At 41.9% G+C, this 27,001-nt stretch overlaps 1 protein-coding gene across 1 annotated transcript; it reads left to right on the top strand.

The window, feature by feature from the left end:
• Window positions 1–311: 311 nt before the first annotated feature.
• Window positions 312–13,336, top strand: LOC119419703 (lysine-specific demethylase 6A; the record flags this gene model as incomplete). The annotated part of the gene is given in 12 exon segments (XM_037687079.1): window positions 312–441; window positions 517–622; window positions 3,029–3,234; window positions 4,973–5,025; window positions 8,757–8,831; window positions 8,905–9,053; window positions 9,139–9,253; window positions 9,352–9,539; window positions 9,744–9,885; window positions 9,966–10,092; window positions 10,172–10,342; window positions 12,447–13,336. Coding segments are annotated over 10 exon segments (1,134 nt in total). The 3' UTR covers window positions 12,474–13,336.
• Between the last annotated feature and the right edge of the window lie 13,665 nt (window positions 13,337–27,001).

Below are 27,001 nucleotides of genomic sequence, written 5' to 3'. Positions count from 1 at the left end.
GAAAATAATGACCTTTATCACAATATGCTAATTTTTTTTAGAAGGACCTGTATATATATATATATATATATGTGTGTTTAAGGCTTCATCCTGAAACTGCCTAGTGTTAGTTCACCATCAGGCTGAATAATCTCATTTTGTCAGTTTCTCTTGTATGCTTCTCTCAGATAAACAGGAAAAGTTGAAATGACATTGATGGTCACAGAACAGTTATTTACAGAACTTTGTTCACTTCTACATTGATATCCCCCCCCCCCCCCCCCCACACACACACACACACACACAAACACACCACCACCTGTTGGCTGTAGGAACCTGGGGAAGAACGGCTTGTCGACCAGCAGCGTCCTTCTGGACCGGTGTCCCCCGCCAAGACTGCCCAGTCCACCCTCACCTCCACTGCCAAAGGATAAACTCAACCCCCCAACGCCCAGTATTTATGTATGTTCAGCCACATCATAGGAGGAGCATTTGTGATCCTCATCCTTTGATGCTGACAGTTTTTTCTGCTCACAGCTTGAAAACAAGAGGGATGCTTTCTTCCCTCCTCTTCACCAGTTCTGCACAAACCCTGCCAACCCAGTGACTGTCATCAGAGGACTGGCTGGAGCGCTGAAACTGGGTAAGAACCAGGGGTGTAAATCACCAGCTTTACCACGATACGATACTATATTGATTTGTTTGTATGGCAGTACGATTTTTCTCGATATCACAAAGTCTGTCACGATACGATTTCGATTCTGTTCGATTCACAAATCTGTGATCGATATGTTGTGATGTCAAATGCCCATCTCATTTACAAAAACAATTCAAATATGATTTAACCATTTTATTTCTGATATTACAGGCACCAGGCATTTAAATTATAAAACATTTTTTCTTAATTAATGAAAACATAAAAATAAATGACCTGTTCAGTGTAGTCTCACATTTCTCATGTTTAAGTGCATTTTTTTAAACCAGTTCACTTAAAAGTGTCCTGATTGTGTTTCAGTTATAAAGAAACAAATAGATATTGAGCTTACATAACATGACTATCAATGCCGTGTTTCTTCTTCAGGTGAACGGCCAAATTTTTTGTGTTTCCCGAGTATTTGAACTCACACTGGCACCTGTTGCACACGCCATGAGTTTTGTCTGTTGAGCGTTCCTTCTGTCAGATTCCAAAATATTTCCAGAGAGTTGATTTAAATCCAGCAGGAGAGTGAATTTCATTATCTGTGTTTTCTGCCTGGTCTGCCATTTTGCTGAGGCGGCCACAGAGCGCAGCCGCGCACGGAAATGGTGTCACAGACGTGCCTTGGGAATTTCAAAATAAAAGCGCATTTTAAAGATGACGATATGAATCGATGTTTTAGTTTTACCACGATATAACTGAATCATTAATCATTTAATGGATATATCGATGTAAATCAATGTCTTTTTGCACCCCTAGTAAGAACGTGGACCAAAGGTACAGACATCCTGTTCCTGATTCCAACCTCATGTCTGTGTGGAAGTGTCATTTTAGCTGTTTGCAGTCCTCCTCTTACAGCTGCTGCCAAACCACAAACGCATTACGGGCATTCCTTCCTGAAATATTTATTTATATTTTATTATTTCATATAAAACTGGCAGCTGCCTTAAGCTTTAACAGTCTGACCAAAGATCAGATTTCAGTAGGTTTGGTAATCTTTGTAAAAAAAAAAAAAAAAAAAAAACACTGAAGTTTTTCCAACAAAAACAATTCTGTGTTTAATCATTTTGTGTGAAACAGTGTGTTATTTGGTAAGTCAGCATCTTATTTTTGGTCCTAATTAACAATGAATGGATAAAGGTCGTCTTCACAGCTTCTTGGGCGGCTGTGGCTGAGTGGTTAGCGCAGTCGTCCTCCAATGTAAGAGTTGGGGATTCGAACCCCACAGCAGTCACATGCCGAAGTGTCCCTGGGCAAGACACTGAACCCCTTGTTGTCTCCGATGTGTGTCCCATCAGTTTATGAATTCGATCTAAAAGCACTGATTAGTCTCTTTAGAATGATTTGTTCGATTATCTTTGTATAGATCTAGTATAGAGCTGTATGAATGGGTAAATGAGGCACAGATTGTTGTGTAAAGAGCTTTGAGTATCTCAATAAAATACAAAGGTGCTATAGAAGTACAGTCCATTTACAGCTGAGAAGTTTGTTGAGGCAGCAAATGTAGATTCCTTTGATAAACAAATAAACCAACATGTGTGAAAATATACCCCCCCCCCCCCCCCACCGAATCACATCCATGCTCCCAGTAAATTGTAAAGAACATGTCTTTAATCTGGGCAGCACGGTGGCGCAACTGGTAGAGCTGCTGCCTCTCAGCGAGAAGGTCCCTGGTTCAAACCCCGGTCCAGGGGCCTTTCTGGGTGGAGTTTGCATGTTCTCTCCGTGCATGCGTGGGTTTTCTCCGGGTACTCCGGTTTCCTCCCACAGTCCAAAAACATGCATGTTAGGCTGATTGGTAACTTTAAATTGTCCCTAGGTGTGAGTGAGAGAGTGAATGGTTGTTTGTCTCGTTTGTCTCTGTGTGGCCCTGTGATGGACTTGCGACCCGTCCAGGGTGTACCCCGCCCCTCGCACAGTGATTGCTGGACATGGGCACCAGCGACCCCCGTGACCCAAAATGGAATAAGCGGGTAAAGAAAATGGATGGATGGATGGATGTCTTTAATCTACACGTGAGCGTGCACATAGCGCTGTGGTGTTTGGGTCAGGATCTGCCTCTTGTGTGAACATTCACAAGACTTGCTGTGTGAATTGAAAGCAGGTGTTTATTTATTTTTTTAATTTGTTTAAAATGTGTGAACAGCCACCAACATATTGTGTTGGATGCATCTCATTCAGACCAATACCATTTTTGTGACTGGGAACTTTAGAGAAAACTTCAGCTTTAAAGAAAAATGTTACAAGGACAAGTGAACACAAACGCTAGACAACATGTAAAATCCTTGCTATCATTTCTAGAGCATTTGTAAACTTCTCTGGCTCATGCCTCTTTGTGTTGTACCCACACAGACTTAGGCCTGTTCTCCACAAAGACACTGGTGGAGGCCAACCCTGACCATCTGGTGGAGGTGCGAACCCAGCTGTCTCAACCCACCGATGAAAACTGGGACCCCAGTGGCAACAGGAAGATGTGGCGCTGCGAGAGCAGCCGCTCCCACACCACCATCGTCAAATATGCTCAGTACCAGGCGTCATCCTTCCAGGAGTCACTGCGGGTCAGTGCGACACTAAGCTGCTCCAAAACCTAGCAGCCTGTTACTAATTGTGCGATATTTAGAATTTCAATGAACGCTGAGGGAAAATTATATGAAGATGTCAGTCTCAGAAGTATTCCCACAAGCGTGCAACAAGATGTGTATGCTTCAGTAAGATCCACAAGCTTTACAAACACGTGCTACAACATTCACAAATACATAAACAGTTTTTCAGAAGTACACGTTTCAGTTTGCACAAGGAATGTTCTGTGCATATTTTGTCAAATACACATGCACAAATCACCTGCTGTGGACAAGTTGGTCAGCACCAGTGCACGGATCAGCTGTCCGTGAATGTGACTTACTTTCTGCTCCAGATTCTCAAAGGTAATGCTGCCTTCAAGGCTGATCAAAAGCTGGGACATCTGAGCTTTATCAGTTAGGAAAACTTTTTGTTTGGTTGTTTGTTTGTATTTACAGTTGCATTTTCTGAAAAGATCAATTCAAATTTTGTACAAATTTTCAAAGTAGCAGTACTTTTTAACCCTAATTGTATATAAATATGTACAAAGTAATCACGGTAGTTCAGATAGTTCAGGTCTCTATTGTAAATGAGTCCCCTAGGCTCAGTGGGATTAACCTGTTACAAGTTGAATGATAACCTCAAATCACTTTCTAATAAGAGCACCATGAATGATAATTGGCTGTAAAACTACAGAATACTAACAATGTTACATGCACAGTAAACAGCTTTACATTCCTGAGGTAGCTCCACCCTGAAGCATACAAAGGGTTTTACTATAAAAGGGAACTCCGTTTTATTAAATGAGCATTTTTTTTTATGGAAGAACATGATCACTGATTAGGTCCATGAACTAGTTAGAAAAACTTGTTCTGCTGTCTTCCTGTTGAGCATTATTTGTGGTTTTTGATGGTGTTTGAAGCACACAGATAATAAAACTATCCATCCATCCATCCATCCATCCATTTTCTTTACCCGCTTATTCCATTTTGGGTCACGGGGGTCGCTGGTGCCCATGTCCAGCAATCACTGTGCGAGGGGCGGGGGACACCCTGGACGGGTCTCCAGTCCATCACAGGGACACATAGAGACAAACGAGACAAACAAACATTCACTTTCTCACTCACACCTAGGGACAATTTAGAGTTACCAATCAGCCTAACATGCATGTTTTTGGACTGTGGGAGGAAACCGGAGTACCCGGAGAAAACCCACGCATGCACGGAGAGAACATGCAAACTCCACCCAGAAAGGCTCCTAGACTGGGGTTTGAACCAAGGACCTGCTCGCTGAGAGGCAGCAGCTCTACCAGTTGCGCCACCGTGCTGCCCTATAATAAAACTACTGTTCTACAAATATTTATAGAAAATTTAGAGATCTTTCAACCTTTAAAATGACTCGTGCTGGGCACCTGTGGCCGAGTGGTTAGAGCAGTCGTTCTCCAATGGGAGAGTTGGGGGTTCAATTCCACCAGCAGTCACATGTGGCAGTGTCCCTGGGCAAGACACTGAACCCCTCATTGCCTCTGGTGTGTGTCTCATCAGTGTATGAATGTGATAAAGCACTGATTAGTCTTTGTACAGATCTAGTAGAGCGCTGTATGAATGGGTCAATGAGGACACAGATTGTGTTGTAAAGAGCTTTGAGTATCTTGATAACATAAAAAGGCGTTATACAAGTACAGTCCATTTATTAAATCCTTTTATCTTTTTTCTTATTTTTTTCTCCTTCAACCAGGAGGAGAATGAGAAAAAGAAAGAAGGGGAGTTGGAGGCAGGCTCTCCAGACAGGTAAGCAACTTGGATGGTAGTAAATATTTTGCCAGGACTTTGTTTTTTGGTTGTTTTTTCCCTCCAACTGAAAAGTGGACCTTTTAATTTTGCATTTGTCACTTAAATACATCATCTACCAATACAGAAACACACAGAAAGAATTACTGAGCTTTATGATTAGTCCAATTAAGAATCTGTTCTTAACATTAACTTCCAAACACTTTAGTGAAATAGAGGAAGGGAAGCCTAGAAGTCAAATTGTGACTGGCATAGAAAGAGCTGGTCTCTTAACGGGTTAGCTTACTGTTGCATTAATCAGTATTTTTATACATTTTATGACTAGATTATGTGTAAATTACACTTGATATATACAGTGCCTTGTGAAAGTATTCAGCCCCCTTGAACTTTTCAACCTTTTGCCACATTTCAGGCTTCAAACATAAAGATATAAAATTTAATTTTTTTGTGAAGAATCAACAACAAGTGGGACACAATTGTGAAGTGGAATGAAATTTATTGGATGTGTCAAACTTTTTTAACAAATAAAAAACTGAGAAGTGGGGCGTGCAATATTATTGGGCCCCTTTACTTTCAGTGCAGCAAACTCACTCCTGAAGTTCAGTGAGGATCTATGAATGATCCAATGTTGTCCCAAATGACTGAAATAGCCAAGAGGAGATAGGAAAGTGAAATGACTAAAGAGAATAGACAATAATATGAGATGCAATATATGGCAAAGAGGAATATGGCAATGGCAAAACAGGTTATATAATGAGTTATACAAGAGGCTGGACACTAAGGAGGGGGGTGAAAGAATTGTATTCATTGTTGAGACAGTGGGATCAGGTTGAAAAGGATGTGCAGCAGGTTAGGCTTTAAAAAAGGGTTTTTTTTGGTTGGGGGCGACTGTGGTGTACAGGTAAGGCAGCTGGCTTGGGACCAGAATTTCACAGGTTCAACTCTCCGCCATGCCCACATGTCGTGGTGTCCTTGAGCAAGACATCTAATCCCTAACTTCTCCACAGGCACTTACATAACTGCCCACTGCTCCACCTGGGTTTATCTCACATGTGATGGGTTAAATGCAGAGAACAAATTTCATCATTGTAAATGGTAAATGGTCTGTACTTATATAGCACCTTTCTATCTGATCTAGATACTCAGTGCTTTACACTACAATCTGTGCCCTCATTTACTCATTCATACAACACTCTGAAGCACGGTGGCGCAACTGGTAGAGCTGCTGCCTCTCAGCGAGCAGGTCCCTGGTTCAAACCCCGGTCCAGGGGCCTTTCTGGGTGGAGTTTGCATGTTCTCTCCGTGCATGCGTGGGTTTTCTCCGGGTGCTCCGGTTTCCTCCCACAGACCAAAAACATGCATGTTAGGCTGATTGGTAACTCTAAATTGTCCCTAGGTGTGAGTGAGAGAGTGAATGGTTGTTTGTCTCGTTTGTCTCTATGTGGCCCTGTGATGGACTTGCGACCCGTCCAGGGTGTACCCCGCCCCTCGCACAGTGATTGCTGGACATGGGCACCAGCTACCCCCGTGACCCAAAAATGGAATAAACGGGTAAAGAAAATGGATGGATGGATGGACAACACACTGATTATTCTTTGTAGAGATATAGTAGTGCTTTATTGCATTCATGCACCGATGGGACACACATCAGAAGCAATGAGGGGTTCAGTGTCTTGCCCAGGGACACTTGGGCATGTGACTGCTGGTGAAATTCAACCCCCAATTCTTGCATTGGAGGACAACTGCTCTAACCACTCAGCCACAGCCGCCCCTTAATTGTGTAGAAACTGGTATAGAAAACTATACTTTATAGAAACATACAAGATGACAACTTTCTTTCTTGAAGATATAAATTGTAATGTACTAACAAACGGAGAGTGTGATTAGAAGATGAAAGGAGTACTTTGAGGAGCTAATGAGTGAAGAGAATGACAGGAAAAGAAGAGCAGAGGTCGAAGAAACTGGACCAGGAAATTAAAACGATGAGTAAGGATGAAGTTCAGAAAGATTTGAAGAGGATTAAGAAGGGAAGGCAGTTAGACCTGATGACATTCCAGTGGAGAAATGGAAATGTCTAGGAGAGAAAGTTTTTTTACTTTATTATTTAGTGGCATTTTTGAAAATGAGAACATGCCAGAGAGATTGAGCAATGCGTTTGTGTCCATTTTTATGAACAAGGGTGATGTACAGATTTGTAGCAACTGCAAGATTATTAAGTTGATGACTCACCCAATGAAGATCTGGGAGAGATATCCTGATGCATGCTCAATAATCCAGGTAGAAAAATATAAAAAAGTTAAATCTGGTCCTCTGGACATTCAAAAAAAACAAAGCAAAACAACAAAAAAATGTAGAAATGTTTTGTCTCTCATCCGAGAGACTTCCTCAGAGGAAGTCTTCCTGAGGAAGTCTCTCGGATGAGAGACAAAACGTTTCTACATTTTTTTGTTGTTTTGCTTTGTTTTGTTTTTTTATGAATGTCCAGAGGACCAGATTTAACTTTTTTAGATCTGGGAGAGAGTTGTGGAATCTATACTTAGACGAAAGGTGACTGTGAGCAGTAGTATGGTTTCATGCCAAGATAGAGCACTACAGATGCCATCTTTGCTTTGAGAATGTTGATGGAGAACTACAGAGAGGGTCAGAAAGAACTCAATTGTGTCTTTGTGGATTTAGAAAAAGCATTTGACAGAGTGCCGAGGGAGGAGGTGTGGTATTGCATGAGGAAATCTGGAGTGGCAGAGAAGTATGTTAGACTGGTACAGGACATGTATGAGGACAGCAGGACAGTGATGAGATGTGCTGTAGGAGTGACAGATAGCTTCAAGGTGGAGGTGGGATTGTATCAAGGATCGGCTCTGAGCCCCTTCTTGTTTGCGCTGATGATGGACCGACTAACAGATGAGGTCAGGCAGGAATCCCCGTGGACTATGACATTTGGAGATGACATTGTGATCTGTGGCGAGAACAGGGAACAGGTGGAAGAGAACTTGGAGAGGTGGAGGTATGCACTTGTAAGAAGAGGAATGAAATTCAGCTGTAGTAAGACAGAGTACATGTGTGAATGAGAGGGAATGTGGGAAAGAAGTGAAAAAGAGAGTCCAGGTAGGATGGAGTGGATGGAGAAAAATTTCCGTAGTGATTTGTAACAAAAGGATGTCAGCAAAGGTCAAAGGATAAGTTTACAAGACATTGGTGAGACCAGCTATGTTGTATGGTCTGTAGACAGACATGAACAAAAAGACAGAAGAACTGGAAGTGGAAGAGCCGGTGATGTTGAGGTATATTGGTAGGACGTTAGAAATGCAGCCACCAAGAAAAATACAGACTCAAAGAGGATATTAAATGGATGGAGTTAGAGAGGACATGGAGGGGTGGGCAGAGGATACAAAGGACAGAGTGGGATGGAGGAGGATGACTTGCTTTGGTTACCACCCAATAAGGGAACAGCCGAAGAAGTTGTTTTAATACAGAAGCCATGTTTCTGTCTTGGGTGTATTGGGACTAGCTTTTAGCTTATCAGTCCTGTTGGTCTTCAGCTTTTATTCTCCAAAATGAGGTAGTTCAACAAGCAAATTGGAAAGTAGGTTTTCACAAACTTTCCACTGAACTAAACTTAAAAATGATCAGAATATCCCCTTAATGTGTGATGATAGGACATGACCTCTTTAGCACCTATGTTGCCATATTTTGTGTGTGTAGCTGCTAATGTTTTTCTGTCATTCTTGTAGCGCGATGCGGAGAAAGAAAGGTTTGTTCAAACACATCAAGTTTGGCACCAACATCGACCTATCAGATGAGAAAAAGTCAGTAAACACTTCAGTAAATTCCATTTTGATTTGCTCCAAGCAAGTTGTACTAACAGTTTACCTCTTACAGATGGAAGCAGCAGCTGCAGGAGCTGACTAAACTACCAGCTTTCTCCAGGGTGGTGTCAGCTGGGAATCTGCTCAGCCATGTGGGCCACACCATCCTGGGCATGAACACCGTCCAGCTGTACATGAAGGTACCAGGGAGCAGGACCCCAGGTGAGCATGGCTACAGTGAACAACATCGTCTCTGCATGTCTTTGCTCTCCTGTTTAACCACATCTAGTTTTGTTTTATTTGTTAGGTCACCAAGAAAACAATAATTTCTGCTCTGTCAACATCAACATCGGTCCTGGTGATTGTGAGTGGTTTGCTGTGCCCGAACCATACTGGGGCGTCATCAACAACTTTTGTGAAAAGTACGACAGCACTGAGAATTACTACAGTCTCCTAGCTAAACCAAAAGTAGCCGTGTATAGGCTGAATCTGTTGGTTTTTGTGTTGTTGGTTACTACAGGAACAACATTAACTTCCTGATGGGTTCTTGGTGGCCTAACCTTGAGGACCTGTATGAGACAAACGTGCCTGTTTACCGCTTCATCCAGCGGCCCGGGGACTTTGTGTGGCTCAACACTGGCACCATTCACTGGGTTCAGGCTATTGGCTGGTGCAACAACGTTGCTTGGAACGTTGGACCGCTCACAGGTAAGTTCTCAATGAAGTAATCGTCACTCGTAAACTTCTGTCGGTGCAGCTTCAACCCTGACCTTAGTTTTTCTAATCACGTCTTAATGCACTGATGTTTGGGGCATTTGAAAACTGCTTCAGAATTTTCCACGTCTGCAACACGATGCATCCAAAAATATTTTGGTCCTCGTCTAACCGATGCATTTGTTTGTTCGTCTCCAGCTCATCAGTACAAACTGGCAGTAGAGCGCTATGAGTGGAACAAACTGCAGAGTGTCAAATCCATTGTTCCCATGATCCACCTCTCCTGGAACATGGCGAGGAACATCAAAGTATCGGACCACAAGCTTTTCGGGATGATCAAGTGAGAGCGTACACGTAATTAACCTCGTTACAAGCTTTTTGTGTTGATCTAAACTTACTGTTTGTGTTTATGCCTGCTAGGTATTGTTTGTTGCGGACTCTAAAGCAGGTTCAGATGCAGAGGGAAATGCTGCTGGCTGCTGGCAAACAACTGGTTTGGCACGGCAAGACCCAGAACGAGCCTGCTCATTACTGCAGCATCTGTGAAGTAAGAACACGAAGAACACGATCTTTCCTGCATCAGCTTCAGGAGCGCTCATTAACATCTTCGTTTGTGTCTGAACCAGGTGGAAGTGTTTGATCTGCTGTTTGTGACAAGTGAGAGTAACAGCAGGAAGACGTATGTGGTGCACTGTCAGGACTGTGCACGAAGGGCGAGCACAAACCTGGACAACTTTGTTGTGTTGGAGCAGTACAAGATTCAGGACCTCATGCAGATTTATGACCAGTTTACACTGGTAAGTAATTTGTACAATAATTTGTTTTCTTTCTTTCTGTTAGTTTTTTTTCTCTATTAAAGAAATATTCTGGCCAGTTTGAAGTGGGGTTCCTTGAGAAACTTATGAAGAATTAATATCTTACCTGTTGTAGAAAAGCGCTTTAAAGGCCTCAGTTTGAAGAGAGCTGACGAGCTATTGGTTAATCTGAACACGTCCAACACAAAGTGGATTGCTGCTGTTTTAAAATGACTTGAAACTCAAAGGATTTCCTACTCGCTCATGCAGACACTCTTTCATATACCCTCACACCATTGTCAATATCTCTGTAAGGCTAAATAGCAGAAGCTTGTTGTAGCATTTGGGGTCACTTTTCACAGGAATGTCATAATATTTCTGCCTAAATAAACTTTTTCCCAAAGAAACAAAGTCTGTCAAACATAAAACTGGCCGTGGTCGAAAATATGAATTTGCCTAAACATAGAAAATAAAAACAGTAATGTCAACGAGAACCCCCTGAACTCTGCAGAGATGATTGTGACTGAACTGGCTTCTGTAACGATGACGCTTGACTTGATGTTTCATCTGAGACCATCGTGGACTTCATGGTCTTCACTGGTGGACTTCATGGTCATTGTCCAAGAAAAACCCATTGCTCTCGTAGCGGCACAACAAAGCCCACCTGGTGTTTTCCTTCAGAAAGTCTTAGACGTTGGGATGAGTTTTGTAAGTTAGTCCTTTGGTCTGACGGACTCAAACTTGAACTGTTTGGGCATATTGTTGCTTTTGTTTGGCGAAGGAAGAGCAAGGCTTTGGACCCTAAAAATACTGTTCCATCAGTGAAACTTGGTTTGTTTAGTTGCATCAGGTACAGGAAACTTAAATTGGATGCATGGGACCTTGGAAAAAGGAGGAGGATGTGGATATTTTAAAGGACCAGGTCTGTGTAGTTTAGGTTATCATTGGGTCTTCCAACAAGACAATGACCCAAAAATGTACATCAGAGTTGGTTAAAAAGTCTTTGAGGGGCACCAAAATCAAGGTTCTGGAGTGGCTCAGATCTTAACCCATTGAAAATCTGACGAGCTCATGACTTGGGGTCCATGCTCACAGGACCCCGTGTTTATGTGCCGTAGGACTGATTGGGGCAAAATTTCTCAGGATACATGTGCTAACTTCTTAGAAATTACTCTAAAGGTTTTTTGTGTTTTAGATGTAAAAAAAAGCCACACTCATCACTAGGCCTGTCTCAATAAAAAATAAATCAGTTAATCACATGATAAATGAAAATTATCAACTTGGTTTTCATTTATCGGTTTTATTGTTTCTTCATGTCTCTCGCTTTCTGCTGAAGACACTGGATGACAACAAGCTCAACTCCGGTGCTCTTCACTGACCCTCCCTTTCTCTTTTCTCTTTAAAATCCATTTTAACGATCCAAAATCTCATTTTTGGATCGTTAAAAGCAGCTAAGCTGCTCCCTCCCACTGTTCTTAAAGAGACACGCTGCTCCTCCCTCACTATCCATCCTTCGGTTCAGTCTTATACTGCCATCCGGTGGTCGAAAAAAGGTACTACACTCAAAACAAATGATCCAACATTTCTTCTTAAATTTGACAATAATTACTAATTATTGTCAAATTTCAAACAACATTATCGTTTATCGCAATAATTTCTGAGACAATCGCCCAGCAAAATTTGTTATTGTGACTGGCCTACTCATCACTAGTATATGTTAATAATTTTGGCCTTTGTATATTTCATTGTATTTGTTTTTATCTTTACTTTGAATCAGTAAAATTGTTAATTTGGCCTCGTGCAGATGTCTGAATTCTTGTGGATGCAAACAAAATGAACACTTTGGGTTATGGACCATGTCATTAAAAAGATTAAGGGTTTTAGTTCCTTCATAAAGGGGGCTAATAATTATTTTCATGTTATACTTTTGATATCAGGCTGTTTTTGTCCCATAATATAAATGTTAGTTTGAAGAGTTGTAAATTAGTATATTGCTTTTAAAGCAGACTCCTACGCCAGCAGCAGGTCCTCCTCCGTTGGACCACATTGAGTCAGTTTATTCAAAGTTTCCTGATGCGTTTTTTTTTTTTTTGTTTCCTTTTCACAGGCAAGTCCCCTGCCTTCCGTCTCCTGATGAAGACATTTTCTTACGAGGACAATACAAAACCACATCGGGCTTAATGGAAACTCTCCAGAAACAGTTTTCTTTTCTGATATTCAGGAAGTAAGGTGGCAGTCCTTCAACTGCGCCCTGTAGCTATCCCATGAGGCAGCTGTGTGAAGCTGTGAGTCTATGCAACCTGCCTGAGCGGTGTGCCTTCCCCCAGTGGACTGGAGGGGGACGGCAGCTCCATCACGACCAGACTGTTCTACTGCTGGCCCAGCTCGACTTCATTTGAACACACAAATACACAACAAAATCAAGTTTTGTACATATTATGTTTAAACTGGCACCATTACGCAAAGACTACTGATTTTTCTTTTTCACCTTTTTAATTTGTTTGTGGGAGACCAGCGTTTTTATTCACCGTGATGAGATCATTAGCACAGCAGGTCTTTGTATGTCCACACACCTCACTGGTTAGGAAAACAAGATTAAAAGCATAAAACACTTGCGTAGTGTGAAATAGAAGTGACACATTTTACAGCTTTGTTTCCATTTTGGGTTTTAATCACTTTTTAAAAAAGATTAATTTTGATCTGCTGGAAGTACACGTCTTTACTTTATTTTGAGAGAAATCAAAGGATTTGTTGACAAACAGCCGAGTCATAGAAAAAGGGTTGCACATGGACAAAAGTCAACTTTAATTTGTTTCTTTTATTATTTTTTTTGTAAATTTACACTATTTATAAATGCATATTTATTGCTTGAAAATATTTGTCGATGGAATGCTGTAATTTTTCTCCAGAGTACCTGCCATTAAATCTGAAGAAGCCGCGTTTTGAGCACGGCTCCTTGTATGTTTTCTATAAAAATAAACTCGCTTATTAAGTGTTGTACAGAGACCTTACCTTGAAATGTTGTTGTTTGAAGGTTGTGTCATGCACCAATAATGAAAACCATATACATCTGCAGTTATGCTTATTCAGTTATTTTACGGTTTTGAGAAAAATGTTTATAAAACTCCAATTCTAAGATTTTATGTATCGGGACAAAATTATCAGGTCCTGATCAAGTTTTAAATGACGTAAATCTTGTGAATAATTTTTATAACATAAATTAAATGCAGGGAAAGACTGAAAAGTGTGAGTGTCACACTACTAGTCCTCCATTGGGAGAGTTGGGAGTTCGATTCCACCAGCAGTCACATGCTGAAGTGTCCTTCGGCAATACACTGAACCCCTCATTGCCTCCGATGTGTGTCCCCTCGGTGTATGAATGTGATAAAGCTGATTATTCTCTGTAGAGATCTAGTAGAGTGCTGTATGAATGGATAAACAAGGACACCGATTATGTTGTAAAGAGCTTTGAGTATCTTGATAAGACAGAAATGTGATGTACAAGTACAGTCCATTTACCATTTAGTCAAGTATTCAGGTTTTTTAACACAATGACAAAACGGAAAGGCATCAGCAATGATCTGAGAGAAGCAACTGATGCTGCCATTCCGTCGGGCGTAAAATGTAATGTCATTTTTAAAGTTAACTTTCTATATCAAAGATTAATCACAAGTAGAAAACGTTAAGATTTTTTCAGGAGTGAACATCCCAACTAATAAACAAGCAGTGCTATAAAATAACAAAAAACAAAACTTCACAGTTCTCTGTTAAATAATGGTGTTTGTGACAGAACCACTGAAGACTGAACAAGTTTGTTTTGTTTTGAAGGACTACAGGAGAAAACCTCAGATCATAGTTTTGGTTTGACAAGTTGCATCAACATTTTAGTAGCTGTTGGAAAGTAGAGACCAAATAAGAGATGTTGGGTCATAATCTGTCGATTTAGCCTCTTTTTGGGGGCGCTCAAGCACTCCTACATTTTAACTCGGCACCCCTGAAAAAATGAAAAGCGTCATTAGGATTTTGCAAGAAAGCTTAGTTCTCAAACCTTAGATTCACCAAAATAGAGTAAATTTGGAATAAACATGGAATAAATGATGACACAAACTAAAACTTAAGTAAAATCAGATTTTTAAAAAAATTTTGTTTTGTTTTGTTATTGCACGATTTGGATCCTCAATGCAACCTGTCAATCAGTCCAATCAATTGCTTGTCAGCAACTGACCAGTCTGCAACTTCAGTTTGTCCTGAAGTGAAACGCCCCTTACCTGCAGGAGCTGGATGGGTGGGGTGTTAGGATGAGTGTGCTTTATTCACACAAGGAGAGCTGTTGGACAGGCGGCTACTTGTGATGTTTTATTTGTCATGCAGGTTAACACAAGGTCAACAGTGCAATGAAATGTTAAGGATGAGAAGAACCAATTCGACTCGCTGAAAAGAAAATAAGAAATAACAAAGCATGCAAGAAGGGTACAAAATAAAGTACCAAAAAGTGAAAAAGAAATATATTTACAGAATTATAGTAAACAACAACATGGTAGAATATAACGCTGCAGTAGGATGAATTGGTATAAAGTATTTCACAGGTAGTAATATTAGTTTATTGTGCCATTAACACTAAAATATTATTGAATCAAGTAGGGATGCACAAAATTATCAGCATGGTATCGGCTGATATTAGCGATAAAGTTAAATATCAGCCATTTCATCAAAATAACACTGATATAAAAGACTTCAGTTTTAAGTTAATTTTTAATTTAAGAAACTCAAATATATCCGTTAATGCACTTTACTTATGCGCTTGTCGCTTGTGAACAGGTTGAGTTTAGATTTGTGAAAATTTACAAATTTGCTCTGTTCGAGTGGTGTCATTGTCCATCCATCCATCCATCCATTTTCTTCCGCTTATCAGCCACTTGGTCCAGCTCCTCCAGAGGAATCCCGAGGCGTTCCCCGGCCAGCCGAGAAACATAGTCCCTCCAGCGTGTCCTGGGTCTTTCAATGGGCCTCCTCCCGGTGGGACGTGTCCGGAACACCTCATCAGGGAGGCGTCCAGAAGGCATCCTAACCAGATGCCCGAGCCACCTCAACTGGCTCCTCTCGACGTGGAGAAGCAGCGGCTCTACTCTGAGTCCCTCCCGAATGATTGAGCTTCTCACCCCATCTCTAAGGGAGAGCCCAGACACCCTGCGGAGAAAACTCATTTCGGCCACTTGTATCCGAGATCTTGTTCTTTTGGTCACAACCCAAAGCTCATGACCAAAGATGAGGGTGGGAACGTAGATCGATCTGTAAATTGAGAGTTTCGCCTTTTGACTCAGCTCTCTCTTCACCATAACAGACCTGTACAGCGCCCGCTTCACTGCAGACGCTGCACCTATCCGCCTATCGATCTCACGCTCCATTTTTCTCTCATTCGTGAAAAGGACCCCAAGATACTTGAACTCCTCCACTTGGGGCAGGATTTCCTCCTTGACCCGGAGAGGGCACTCTACCCTTTTCTGGCTCAAGACCATGGCCTCGGATTTGGAGGAACTGATCCTCATCCCGGCTGCGTCGCACTTGACTGTGAACCGCTCCAGCGAAAGCTGTAGATCACGGTCTGATGAAGCCAATAGGACCACATCATTTACAAAAAGCAGAGACGCAATCCTAAGGCCACCAAAACGGATCCCCTCAACACCTTGGCTGTGCCTAGAAATTCTGTCCATAAAAGTTATGAACAGAATCAGTGACAAAGGGCAACCTTGGCGGAATCCAACTCTCACCGGGAACAAGCCCGACTTACTGCCGGCAATGCGGACCAGGCTCTGACACCGGTCATACAGGGACCTAACAGCCTGTATCAAAGGGCCCGGTACCCCATACTCCCAGAGTACCCCCCACAGGGTTCCCCGAGGGACGCGGTCGAATGCCTTCTCCAAGTCCACAAAGCACATGTAGACCGGTTGGGCAAACTCCCATGCACCCTCCAGGACCCTGCTGAGAGTGTAGAGCTGGTCCAGTGTTCCACAACCAGGACAAAAACCGCACTGCTCCTCCTGAATCCGAGGTTCGACTATCCGATGGACCGTCCTCTCCAGAACCCCCAAATAGACCTTACCAGGGAGGCTTAAGAGCGTGATCCCCCTGTAGTTGGAACACGCACTACGTTCTCCCTTTTTGAATAGGGGGACCACCACCCCGGTCTGCCAATCCAGGGGAACTTCCCCCGATGTCCACGCAATATTGCAGAGTCACGTAAGCCAACACAACCGTACAACATCCAGAGCCTTAAGGAACTCCGGGCGAATCTCATCCACCCCCAGGGCCCTGCCACCGAGGAGCTTTTTAACCACCTCGGTGACCTCAGCACCAGAGATTGGAGGGCCCGACCCAGAGTCCCCAGGCTCCGCTTCCTCAGTGGAAGACGTGCCGGTGGGATTGAGTAGGTCTTCAAAGTATTCTGCCCACCGACCCACGACATCCCAAGTTGAGGTCAGCAGCGCACCACTCCCACTATAAACAGTGTTGGTGGCGTATTGCTTTCCCCACCCCTGAGACGCCGGGTGGTGGACCAGAATCGCCTCAAAGCCATGCAGAAGTCCTTCTCGATGGCCTCTCCGAACTCCTTCCATGCCTGAGATTTTGCCTCAGCGACCACCCGAGCCGCATGTCGCTTGGACTGTCGGTACCCATCAGCTGCTTCTGGGGTCCCACAGGCCCGATAGGACTCCTTCTTCATCCTGACAGCATCTCTCACTGACGGTGTCCACCACCGGGTTCAAGGGTTGCCGCCACGACAGGCACTGACAACCTTGCGGCCGCAGCTCAGATAAGCCGCCTCGACAATAGAGGCACGGAACATGGCCCACTCAGACTCAATGTCCCCCACCTCCCCCAGAACATGTTTGAAGTTCCCCCGGAGGTGGGAGTTAAAACTCCTTCTCACAGGAGACTCTGCCAGACATTCCCAGCTAACCCTCACAACACGTTTGGGTCTGCCAGGTCTGACCGGCATCCTCCCCCACCATCGGAGCCAACTCACCACCAGTTAGTGATCAGTGGACAGCTCCGCCCCTCTCTTCACCCGAGTGTCCAAGACGTGACCGCAGATCAGATGAGACGACGACAAAGTCGATCATCGAACTGTGGCCTAGGGTGTCCTGGTGCCAAGAGCACATATGGACACCCTTATGCTTGAACATGTTGTTTGTTATTGACAATCCATGACGAGCACAGAAGTCCAACAACAGAACACCACACGGGTTCAGATCAGGGGGGCCGTTCCTCCCAACAACACCCCTCCAGGTCTCACTGTCATTGCCCACGTGAGCATTGAAATCACCCAGCTGAACAAGGGAGTCCCCAGGAGGTGCACTTTCCAGTACCCCCTCCAAGGACTCCAAAAAGAGTGGATAATCTGAACTGCCGTGTGGTGCATAAGCACAAATGACAGTCAGAACCCATCCCCCCACACGTAGGCGGAGAGAGGCCACCCTCTCATTCACCGGGGTGAACCCCAACACACAGGCACCAAGATGGGGGGCAATAAGTATGCCCATTCCTGCTTGGCGCCTCTCACCAGGGGCAACTCCAGAGTGGAAGAGTGTCCAGCCCCTCTCAAGGAAACTGGTTCCAGAGCCATGCGTAGAGGTGAGTCCGACTATTTCTAGCCGGAACCTCTCAACCTCACACAGCAGCTCCCCACCAGTGAGGTGACATTCCACGTCCCAATAGCCAGCTTCTGTAGCCGAGGATCAGACTGCCAGGGTCCCTGCCCTCGGCCACCACCCATCACCCATCCCACATTGCACCCGACCCCTTTGGCCCCTCCCACAGGTGTTGAGCCCATGGGAAGGGGGACCCACGTCTCCTCTTCGGGCTGTGCCCGGCCGAGCTCCATGGGTAAAAGCCCGGCCACCAGGCGCTCGCCCGCATTCCCCACTTCCAGGCCTGGCTCCAGAGTGGGGCCCCGGTAACCCACGTCCAGGTGAGGGAACATCAAGTCCATTTATTTTACTCATCATAGGTGTCTTTGGGCTGCACTTTGTCTGGTCCCTCACCTAGGACCTGTCTGCCTTGGGTGACCCTACTAGGGACGTAAAGCCCCTGACAGCATAGCTCCTAGGATCATTGGGACACTCAAACCCCTCCACCACGGTAATGTGGCAGCCCAGGGAGAGGCTGTTGTCATTGTGTCAAGAGTAAATGTCATGAATACATTTGACATTAAACATAATCCAAGTTGAAGTGTTACATCATTTTGTGCCCCCTTTTTGGCATCTGCATTTGGTAGCAGGACAAATAGAAAAAGACAGAATAGTGTATTTTAATTCCACAGCAGAGAAAGCTATGTAGTCTCTGTAAGTAGGTCTAGGGAAAAAATATTGATATTGGTATCGGTTATCGGCCAAATAAGTTTTAACATATTGGCATATCAGCCAAAAAATCCAATATTGTGCATCCCTACAATCACATGTTTACATATGTAGGTAAACATAGATGTTTAACAACCTGTTAAAATACACCAAAATGCAGAAAATGGCATCTATTCAAAAGTTTCACCACCGTGTTGTTCAAGCCAAGAGCTATTGTCGGCACTGGGGGCTAAGTACCCCTTAAGGTCAGATTGTAGAATCGCCCCTGGTCATGATGCACACCAGTGTGTCTGCATAAACCCCACAGTGGAAGCAGAATCATGATTTGGCCACAGGATCTGTGCTGCTTCATCTAATCCACCATGAACATCTTAGACCTACAGATTCTAGAATCATGACCGCAAACAGTGCACATCTATAATAGAAAAGCTTTTGAGTCTATTCCTTGTTGCTGCCATAAAATTTAAAATTAAAATATTTTTTCCCCTGAGAATTATCCAATTTCTTAAACATTTGTTTCACTTCCTATGCAACACTTTTAATGTATGTATTTACATTTAAATCAACTTTAGGAATTGGGTTTGCAATATCTCAAAAGGCTTTTTTCAACAGGAACATGTTTTGTTTGGCAAGTTTTAAAATAATCGGTCTCTTCAATCCAAGTGTTGCTTCTTTGTTTCTTCCAAAAGACTCAGTTTCTGACTGTTTGGTGTTTAAACCATTTGCTGCTTCGTTTTGTGCAAACTTCCCAGCCTCCTAAAAACAGACCCATTGATGACAGGATTTACAGGAGGAGAAAAGAGGAAGTGATAATTGTCCGTTTGTAAAACAGGAACAGAAAGTGCTCTCCCCTTTCATGCTCTATTAATTAAACGGGATGTTGTGTGTGTATGTGTGTGTGTGTGTGTATGAAACATTTTCAGATTGTGTGATAAACTGGCCAGTTTAACAGCTCTGACTCTGACACGGGGAACAATGACTCCATCTGCATGTGCTTTTTAGCACTTAAAAACATCAAATAAAGTGCAATTATCAAAAGAACAAATTAATTCTCTATCACTTCTCAATGTTTTTAAGTGCCCGATAAGTATTTCAGTTATTTTCTTGTCTCTGCAAACAAAGGCTCATTAAACCCAAAATATGTCAGCCAGTTCGCACCATTCCTGACTTTATGTACTTTCATGTGACACCATGATGAAAGTTTGACAGATGAAATGTTTTCATAACTCGACTGATTTCCTCTAAATGTGCTTCAGTCATCATCGTTCTCTTTGGTAAGAACTTTATTATAACTTTTTTTTCCTACAGTCAGGTCACAATTTACAGTTTTAATTTACAGCCTTGCAAAGCTCAAAAGAACGTTCCCCTGAATAAATAGATTAATTTATCAATGGACACGTGTAATACAAGATTTTTGAGTGACATGAAACAGAAATTAGCTTTAAAATATGTTAATTCATTAAAGTGGTGCACTTTAATATTAGTGAAGTGTTTCCTGTTAAAGTGGCTGTTTTATAGTTAAGACTCCTTTTAGACTAAAATTTAAAAATATTTGAAACTATTTTTTAAACGAAATGTATCTTTCTCCATCATCATAGAGTTACAAATAATGCTAAACTACAATTTCAAGTCAGTTTATTTATATAAAGTCACAACAGTTGTCTCAGGGCACTTTACAGAAACATTCACATACATAAAAGCCAATTAGTAAAGTTCTGTATCTAAGGAATCCAGCAGACAAGTTGAATCTTGGCTTCGTTGCAGTCTCCCATTCTGAGCAAGCACAGTGGCAACAGTGGAAAGAAAAAACTCCCTTTTAACAGGAAGAAACCTCCAGAAGAACCAGGCTCAGGACAAGCGGCCATCTGCTTTGACCGGCTGGTTGAGAGGACAGGAAGGAGAGACAAATGAACATGGAATGGTAGGTCCAGGTATAGGTTCAGGTCCAAGTGTAGGTCCAGGTATAGGTCCAGGTCCAAGTGTAGGTCCAGGTGTAGGTCCAGGTCCAAGTGTAGGTCCAGGTGTAGATCCAGGTCCAAGTGTAGGTCCAGGTATGGTCCAGGTCCAAGTATAGGTCCAGGTGTAGGTCCAGGTCCAAGTGTAGGTCCAGGTGTAGGTCCAGGTCCAAGTGTAGGTCCAGGTGTATCTGAAAGACAAAAAAAAAACACATGTTAACGATAGATAAAATAATTACTAATACAAAAGAGGTTGAGCAGAGTAAGTAAAGACAGTAGTAGAGTGAAAATTGTGGCCAGTTTATCCTCCAGCAGTCTAAGCCTATAGCAGCTAGTGTTGTGGTCAAGACCACCTAACCCGAGACCAAGACAAGTCAAGACCAGAGTGTACCGAGACCGAGACAAGACCAAGACTTTTAGGGTCCGAGACCAAGACAAGACCAAGACTTTTAAAGTCCGAGACCAAGACAAGACCAAGACCGAGGGAGGGCGAGACCAATTCGAGACCAAATCCACAAATAAAATAAAAAAAATAAAAAAAATGTTATTATAAAATATTTTTATAAAGTTATGAGTCTTTTTAATGTGTCAAAACTGATGATTTTACCAGACAGTAATGTTTTTACGTTTTTAAACAGTGTTGTTTGTGAAATGAATTTTGTACACAACTTGTGCATGCTTACTTTAATTTATTTAAACTCTAATATAAGTGACCCATTTTGATCCTAATAAAACAAAACTCAAGATGCATTTACCTTCTTTTGGTCTCTTGAAGTCAACATGAAATACTGGGCAGTATAAATGCAGTCTTTAGGATTAAATTGGAAACTTGAAGTCAGTTACTTTCTAAAATTGTTTAATTTTCATTTAGACTTGTGTATTTGCTTGGGGATCTTCCATTGTATGATCCAAGGCACATTAAGAAAAAAAACACAGTATCATAAAAATCACCCAAGAAAACTTAGTAGCTTATTCATATTCATAAAGTTTCAGAGAAATAACTGCACTGCAGGCAGCCAGGAATGTGAACAAAATCTACTACAGAAAGAAAACCACGAGGCTAATCAATTTCAACGTTGCAGCTATACAAAGCAACACAAAGTTTGCCCGATGCATAACTACTTCAAAAAAATCCCACTTTGGCTGTGGCTGCATTTTGGAAGGAGTCGACGGGGGAGAGGACAGCCCCCGGAGGGCAAAACGTCAGTCTTTCCACAAAAAAAACAAAAAAAAATTCACAACTAATTGCAGAGAGTGTGCAAAGCAGGAAAGACGTGCACCAGATGACCAGGGTAATTCGGTGTCTTCCTGAGAATTAATGTCCTCCCACAGGTGCTCGTCATCTAAATGCTCCTCTTCACTCTCGCTGTCATCAGATTGGGGCATGTGTACTTTGAAAGCACATTTCATATTGGCAGCATTGTCTGTTATGATATAGCTAATTTTGTCATGGATACCGTATTCCTCTGTGATCTCCTCAAAGGCAGACGCAATGTGCTCTCCAGTATGTCTGCCTGTGAAACGCCTACAGTCCAGCAGGTAGGATTCAAGTGCATAGGAATCCTTTGATTTGTAGCACACGTGGGCGGTCACCCCAAGGAAGGAGCGTAGCCTGCGATCAGACCAGAGGTCAGTTGTTAATGACACAGATGACTGGGTCTTCAGTTTCTCCAAAACAGTTTCCTTGACCTTGATTACCAACTCTGGAATTTGTCTATCAGAAACCGTTTTTCTAGAGATTGGTGTGTATTTACTATCCATAACTTCAAGAAAGTGTTTAAAATGACTGTTTTCCACAAGTGAGAGAGGCAGACAACACCCAATGATCAAATCTTGGACAATGGCTTGACTGATGGCTTGTTGCCTTGGTGATTGTGGGCTGTAGAGCTGCACTTTCTGCGTAAATAATGAAATTGATGGCTGTGTGACTGTGACATCATTCTGTTGCCCTGCCTTGTATTCCAGGAACCTAAAAAATGCAAAGGAGGAATCAGTATATCTGGTCATGAACATCAATTACATCAAAAGAACACTTAAAAATAAGTAGCAACTTCATAAATGTATGTCAAATATATCCTCCATTGTTTATCATAAGCAAAAATTAAACTTAGAAAAATCTAACAAAGTTAAATTGGGTCCTCTGGATGGGTTTAAACAATAAAAAATTATACAAATGTTTTGTCTTTCATCCAAAAGACTTCTTCAATATGAGGAGCTATATTAAACTCAAGAGCTACATTTTCAGGCCAAGACTCTGCGGTTTACACTCATCTCCAGACCAGCGGTCACTCTTTCAGGGATGAAGATGTTCACATCCTGGATAGAGAGGAACGATGGTTTGAGAGAGGAGTAAAGGAGGCCATCTTTGTGAAAAGAAACCATCCATCTTTAAACAGAGGTGGAGGCCTCCGGGTTCAACTGTCCCCCTCTTACAATGCTGTGATTGCTAGTATCACTCATCCCTCTGTGAACAGTAAACAGCCATCAGGGTACTAACAATCCATCATTAGGCTGATGGTCCTCCTTGAACATGTGAGCAGCTAGTTTCATCAACAACAAACGGTTGGTCCACTGTGAGGAGGCACTATTTATAGGGCTGAGCTGAATGCAGCTCCTCAGCCTGAGGAAGTCTTTCGGACGAAAGACGAAATGTTTCTACCTTTTATTTTTACTTTTTTAACACGCCCAGAGGACCTGATTTAACTTTTTAAGATTTTTCTACCTGTGTGATTGAGCATGCATCAGGACATATTAAACACAGTTAGCACCTTCTCACAGTGGATCAACCAGTTTGCCAAATATGCTAAGGGAGACCATCAGCCTAACAATGAATCGTTGGCACCCTGATGGTTGCTTGCTATTCACAGGGGGCTGAGTGATACTAGCAATATCAGCGATGTAAGAAGAAGACAGTCCCTCTTACAATGAAGTCTTTTGTTAAGAAGTCAAGTAGTCTTTTGGATGAAAGATGAAACGTTTCTACATTTTGTTACCACATGCCCTGTCCCCTCAGTCTCTCAAAGTTAACAGTGAATTTGTCCTTATGCATGCTCAATAACCCAGGTAGAAAAATTTAAAAAAGTTAAATCAGGTCCTCTGGGAGTGTTAAAAGAAAAAAAGGTAGAAAAAAGCTGTGCAGATAATATTCTACTTTTTTTCTTTTAACACACACTCAGAGGACCTGATTTAACTGTATGTAAACAGTGAATTTGCTTACTTCCCTTAATATGTTAATTATATCAGTGTTATAAAGTAAAACTCATTTAAGGGCTAAACAAAGCGGGTCTGAGTCTGACACACATGAATTAATTTAGATGTATTTAGATTTAATGTCGATGAATTACTTTTTCAACTTTTTGTCCCTTATTTTAGTATTTGTGATGCATGCTTTGGTATTTGTTGTTGTTATTTTTTTGTTTGTTTTTGGCGAGTCAAGACTGTTTTTCTCGTCCTAAGCAATTCACTGCATTGTTGTCGACCTTGTGTTGATTTTGCATATGACAAATAAACCATACTTGATAAAACGTTCTGTTTGTATTGTTCTTGGAAGAGAGGCAGATTGATAACGTTAACTAGCTAGCTTTACTAGCATCACTTACACAAAGCTGCGGTGCTTACCTTTCTTTGTGCTTCCTTTCCAGGTGTCGATAAAAGTTGGATGTTGGATACTCTTTGTGACTCAAATAGCCAAACTTTATAACAGCAGATTTAGAAGACATCTTCTCTTGTTCTAAACACAAACAAGTCTAACTTTTCTTCCCTGACGCTTGCGAGTGAAAGGAGGTGGGCTTGGTGTTGCCAGATAGAGTCGAGATTTTCCAGCAAAAAATCGGTTAAAAACCGCAACATCACACAAAAACCTGCACAATCTATATTTGTTACAGTATATTTACTTTTTGAACACAAACCCACATCAGTACAAGCCAAGGTAATTTAACAATATGTGGCAAAACGGAACAGTCCAACAAAAATCTTCCCAGAGTTCCCAGCAAAATCAGAACGAAAACTGGCCAATTGGCAGTAAACCACCCAATCTGGCAACACTGGAGTGGTAACAAAAACATGTAGCTAGCTGCTATGAGTCACGTTATCGCTTGAATTTGAATCGGTATGTTTTGCATCCAGTAAAAGCAAAGATGTTAACAAATAAACTGGACAATATTCTGGCAATTTAGTGATATTTTCACAGTTGTGGTCTTGACTGGTCTTGAAAAAAAATCCCGAGTCCTCAATGTCCGAGACCGTGACAAGACCGAGACCAAATGCGGTCGAGACCGAGACGAGACCGAGACCATCAAAGTCTCGAGACCAAGACCGGTCTCGAGTACTACAACACTAATAGCAGCACAACTAAGAGACAGCTCAAGAAACCCAAGCCGACACTAACTATAGGATTTATCAAAAGGAAAGTCTTAAGCCTAGTTTTAAAACTGGATAACGTGTCAGCCTCACAGACAGAGATTGGAAGTTGGTTCCACAAGAGAGGAGCCTGATAACTGAAAGATCTGCCTCCCATTCTGTTTTTGGAAACTCTAAGAACCACAAGTAAACCTGCAGACTGCAAAGTGCTCTGTTAGGAAAATATGGAACAATAAGATCTCGACTTAGATGGAGCCAGGTTGTTGACGGTTTTGTGGGTTAGAAGTAAGATTTTTAATTCTATTCTGGATTTGACAGGGAGCCAATGGAGAGAAACTAAAACTGGAGAGATATGATCTCTCCTACTAACTCCAGTTAAGACTCTGGCAGCAGCATTTTGGATCAACTGAAGACATTGAAGCATTTGGACACCCAGATAATAAACCATTGCAATAGTCCAGTCTAGACGTGACAAACGCATGAACCAGTTTTTCTGCATAATTTTTGGACAAGATGTTTCTAACCTTAGTGATTTACGCAGGTGGAAGAAGGCAGTTCTAGTAACATTTATATTTTGATTGTTAAAAGACATACCGGTTTTCTGTTCAAAAATAGCACCAAGGTTTTTAACTTTAGAGCTGGAGATCAGATTAATGCCATCCAAAGAAAGTGAAAGACTGACAAATGCATTCCTAAGGTGCTCAGGTCCAAAAACCAAAACCTCAGTCTTGTCTGTGTTCAACAGGAGAAAATTAATGGTCATCCAGGTTTTTATGTCTTCAAGACATGCTTGTAGTCTAAGTAGCTGATTGGATTCATTGGGTTTAATGGACAAATATAATTGTGTGTCATCAGCATAACAATGAAAATGTATACCATGCTGTTTAATAATTTTACCTAATGGAAACATATATAAGGTATAAAGTATAATGAACCTTTTATTTTGTCACCTTCATAAAACACAAGAAGAATTTAAATATATTTTTAATAAATAATAGTTAGTTGATTTAAACAATTTTTCTTAACAAAATGAAAGTCAGTAAAGATTTAAGGGTTACAGTCACGTTTGTGTACAGGAGACGTGAAGAGAACTAGAGCTTGTACAGACAGGAGTGTAGGTGTTAGCACTGTTGCCTTAAAGCAAGATGGTTTTATGGTTTCTGTGTTTGTGTGGGCCTTCTCTGAGTACTATGGTTTCCTCACATAGTTCAAAATCTGTGAATGAGACTCTGATTCATCAAATCATATTCGACTCAAATGGAGCTTTTTTCCCTCCAGTTAAGAGTCATGGCTTCAGGCTTGGACGAGCCTCTCTACTTCATGCTTGGCTGTGAACCGCCCCAGTGAACGGTCAAAGTCATGGTCAGAAGTCTCCAACAGAACCACCTCATCTGTAAGAAACACAGATAACACCCCGAGGTTCCAGTCAATCACTGAATGCACATCTTTTAACTCTTGAAGGCAACATAATTCAAATTGCTCCCACAGCTCATCAGTCAACCCCAAAACGGTTGTCAGTGAGTTTTACAAGCATTGAGCTAAACTCCACTCCGTGCATTGGTTGTTATGAATCACATGCTGGGTTAAAACTGTTGGGTCATAGTTTGACCCAATATTTGTGTAGACAACTTTACTCATGATCTGAAAACACAACCGTGCTGAGTTAAAACTATCCCCATGAATGACCTGGTTTCAATTTGGCCAAATGCTGGGTTACAAATCGAGTTACTTCAACTTTGAAACAGTTTCTATTGTAACACGTCACAGCATCAATGAGACTATAGATGAAGTTTTTTTTTTTTTTTTGACCAAAACTGCTACATTAATTTCTCATCATAAGATGATCTTAGTCAAATTCTTCCAGCTGTTAGCTCATCAAAACTTGTCAGACTCCTCCAAACCGAGGCAGTGAAAAGAGAAATTTACAACTAATGTTGATATAGAGTAATAGCAGATAATTTATGGAAGGAGTTTATAACTTTTTTTTT

The sequence above is a fragment of the Nematolebias whitei genome, chromosome 13 (assembly GCF_014905685.2).
Source record: "Nematolebias whitei isolate Nwh7 chromosome 13, NemWhi1, whole genome shotgun sequence".
Lineage (NCBI taxonomy): Eukaryota > Metazoa > Chordata > Actinopteri > Cyprinodontiformes > Rivulidae > Nematolebias > Nematolebias whitei.
Note: the sequence above shows the minus strand (reverse complement) of the source record. Positions and strands in the feature narration are given on the sequence as shown.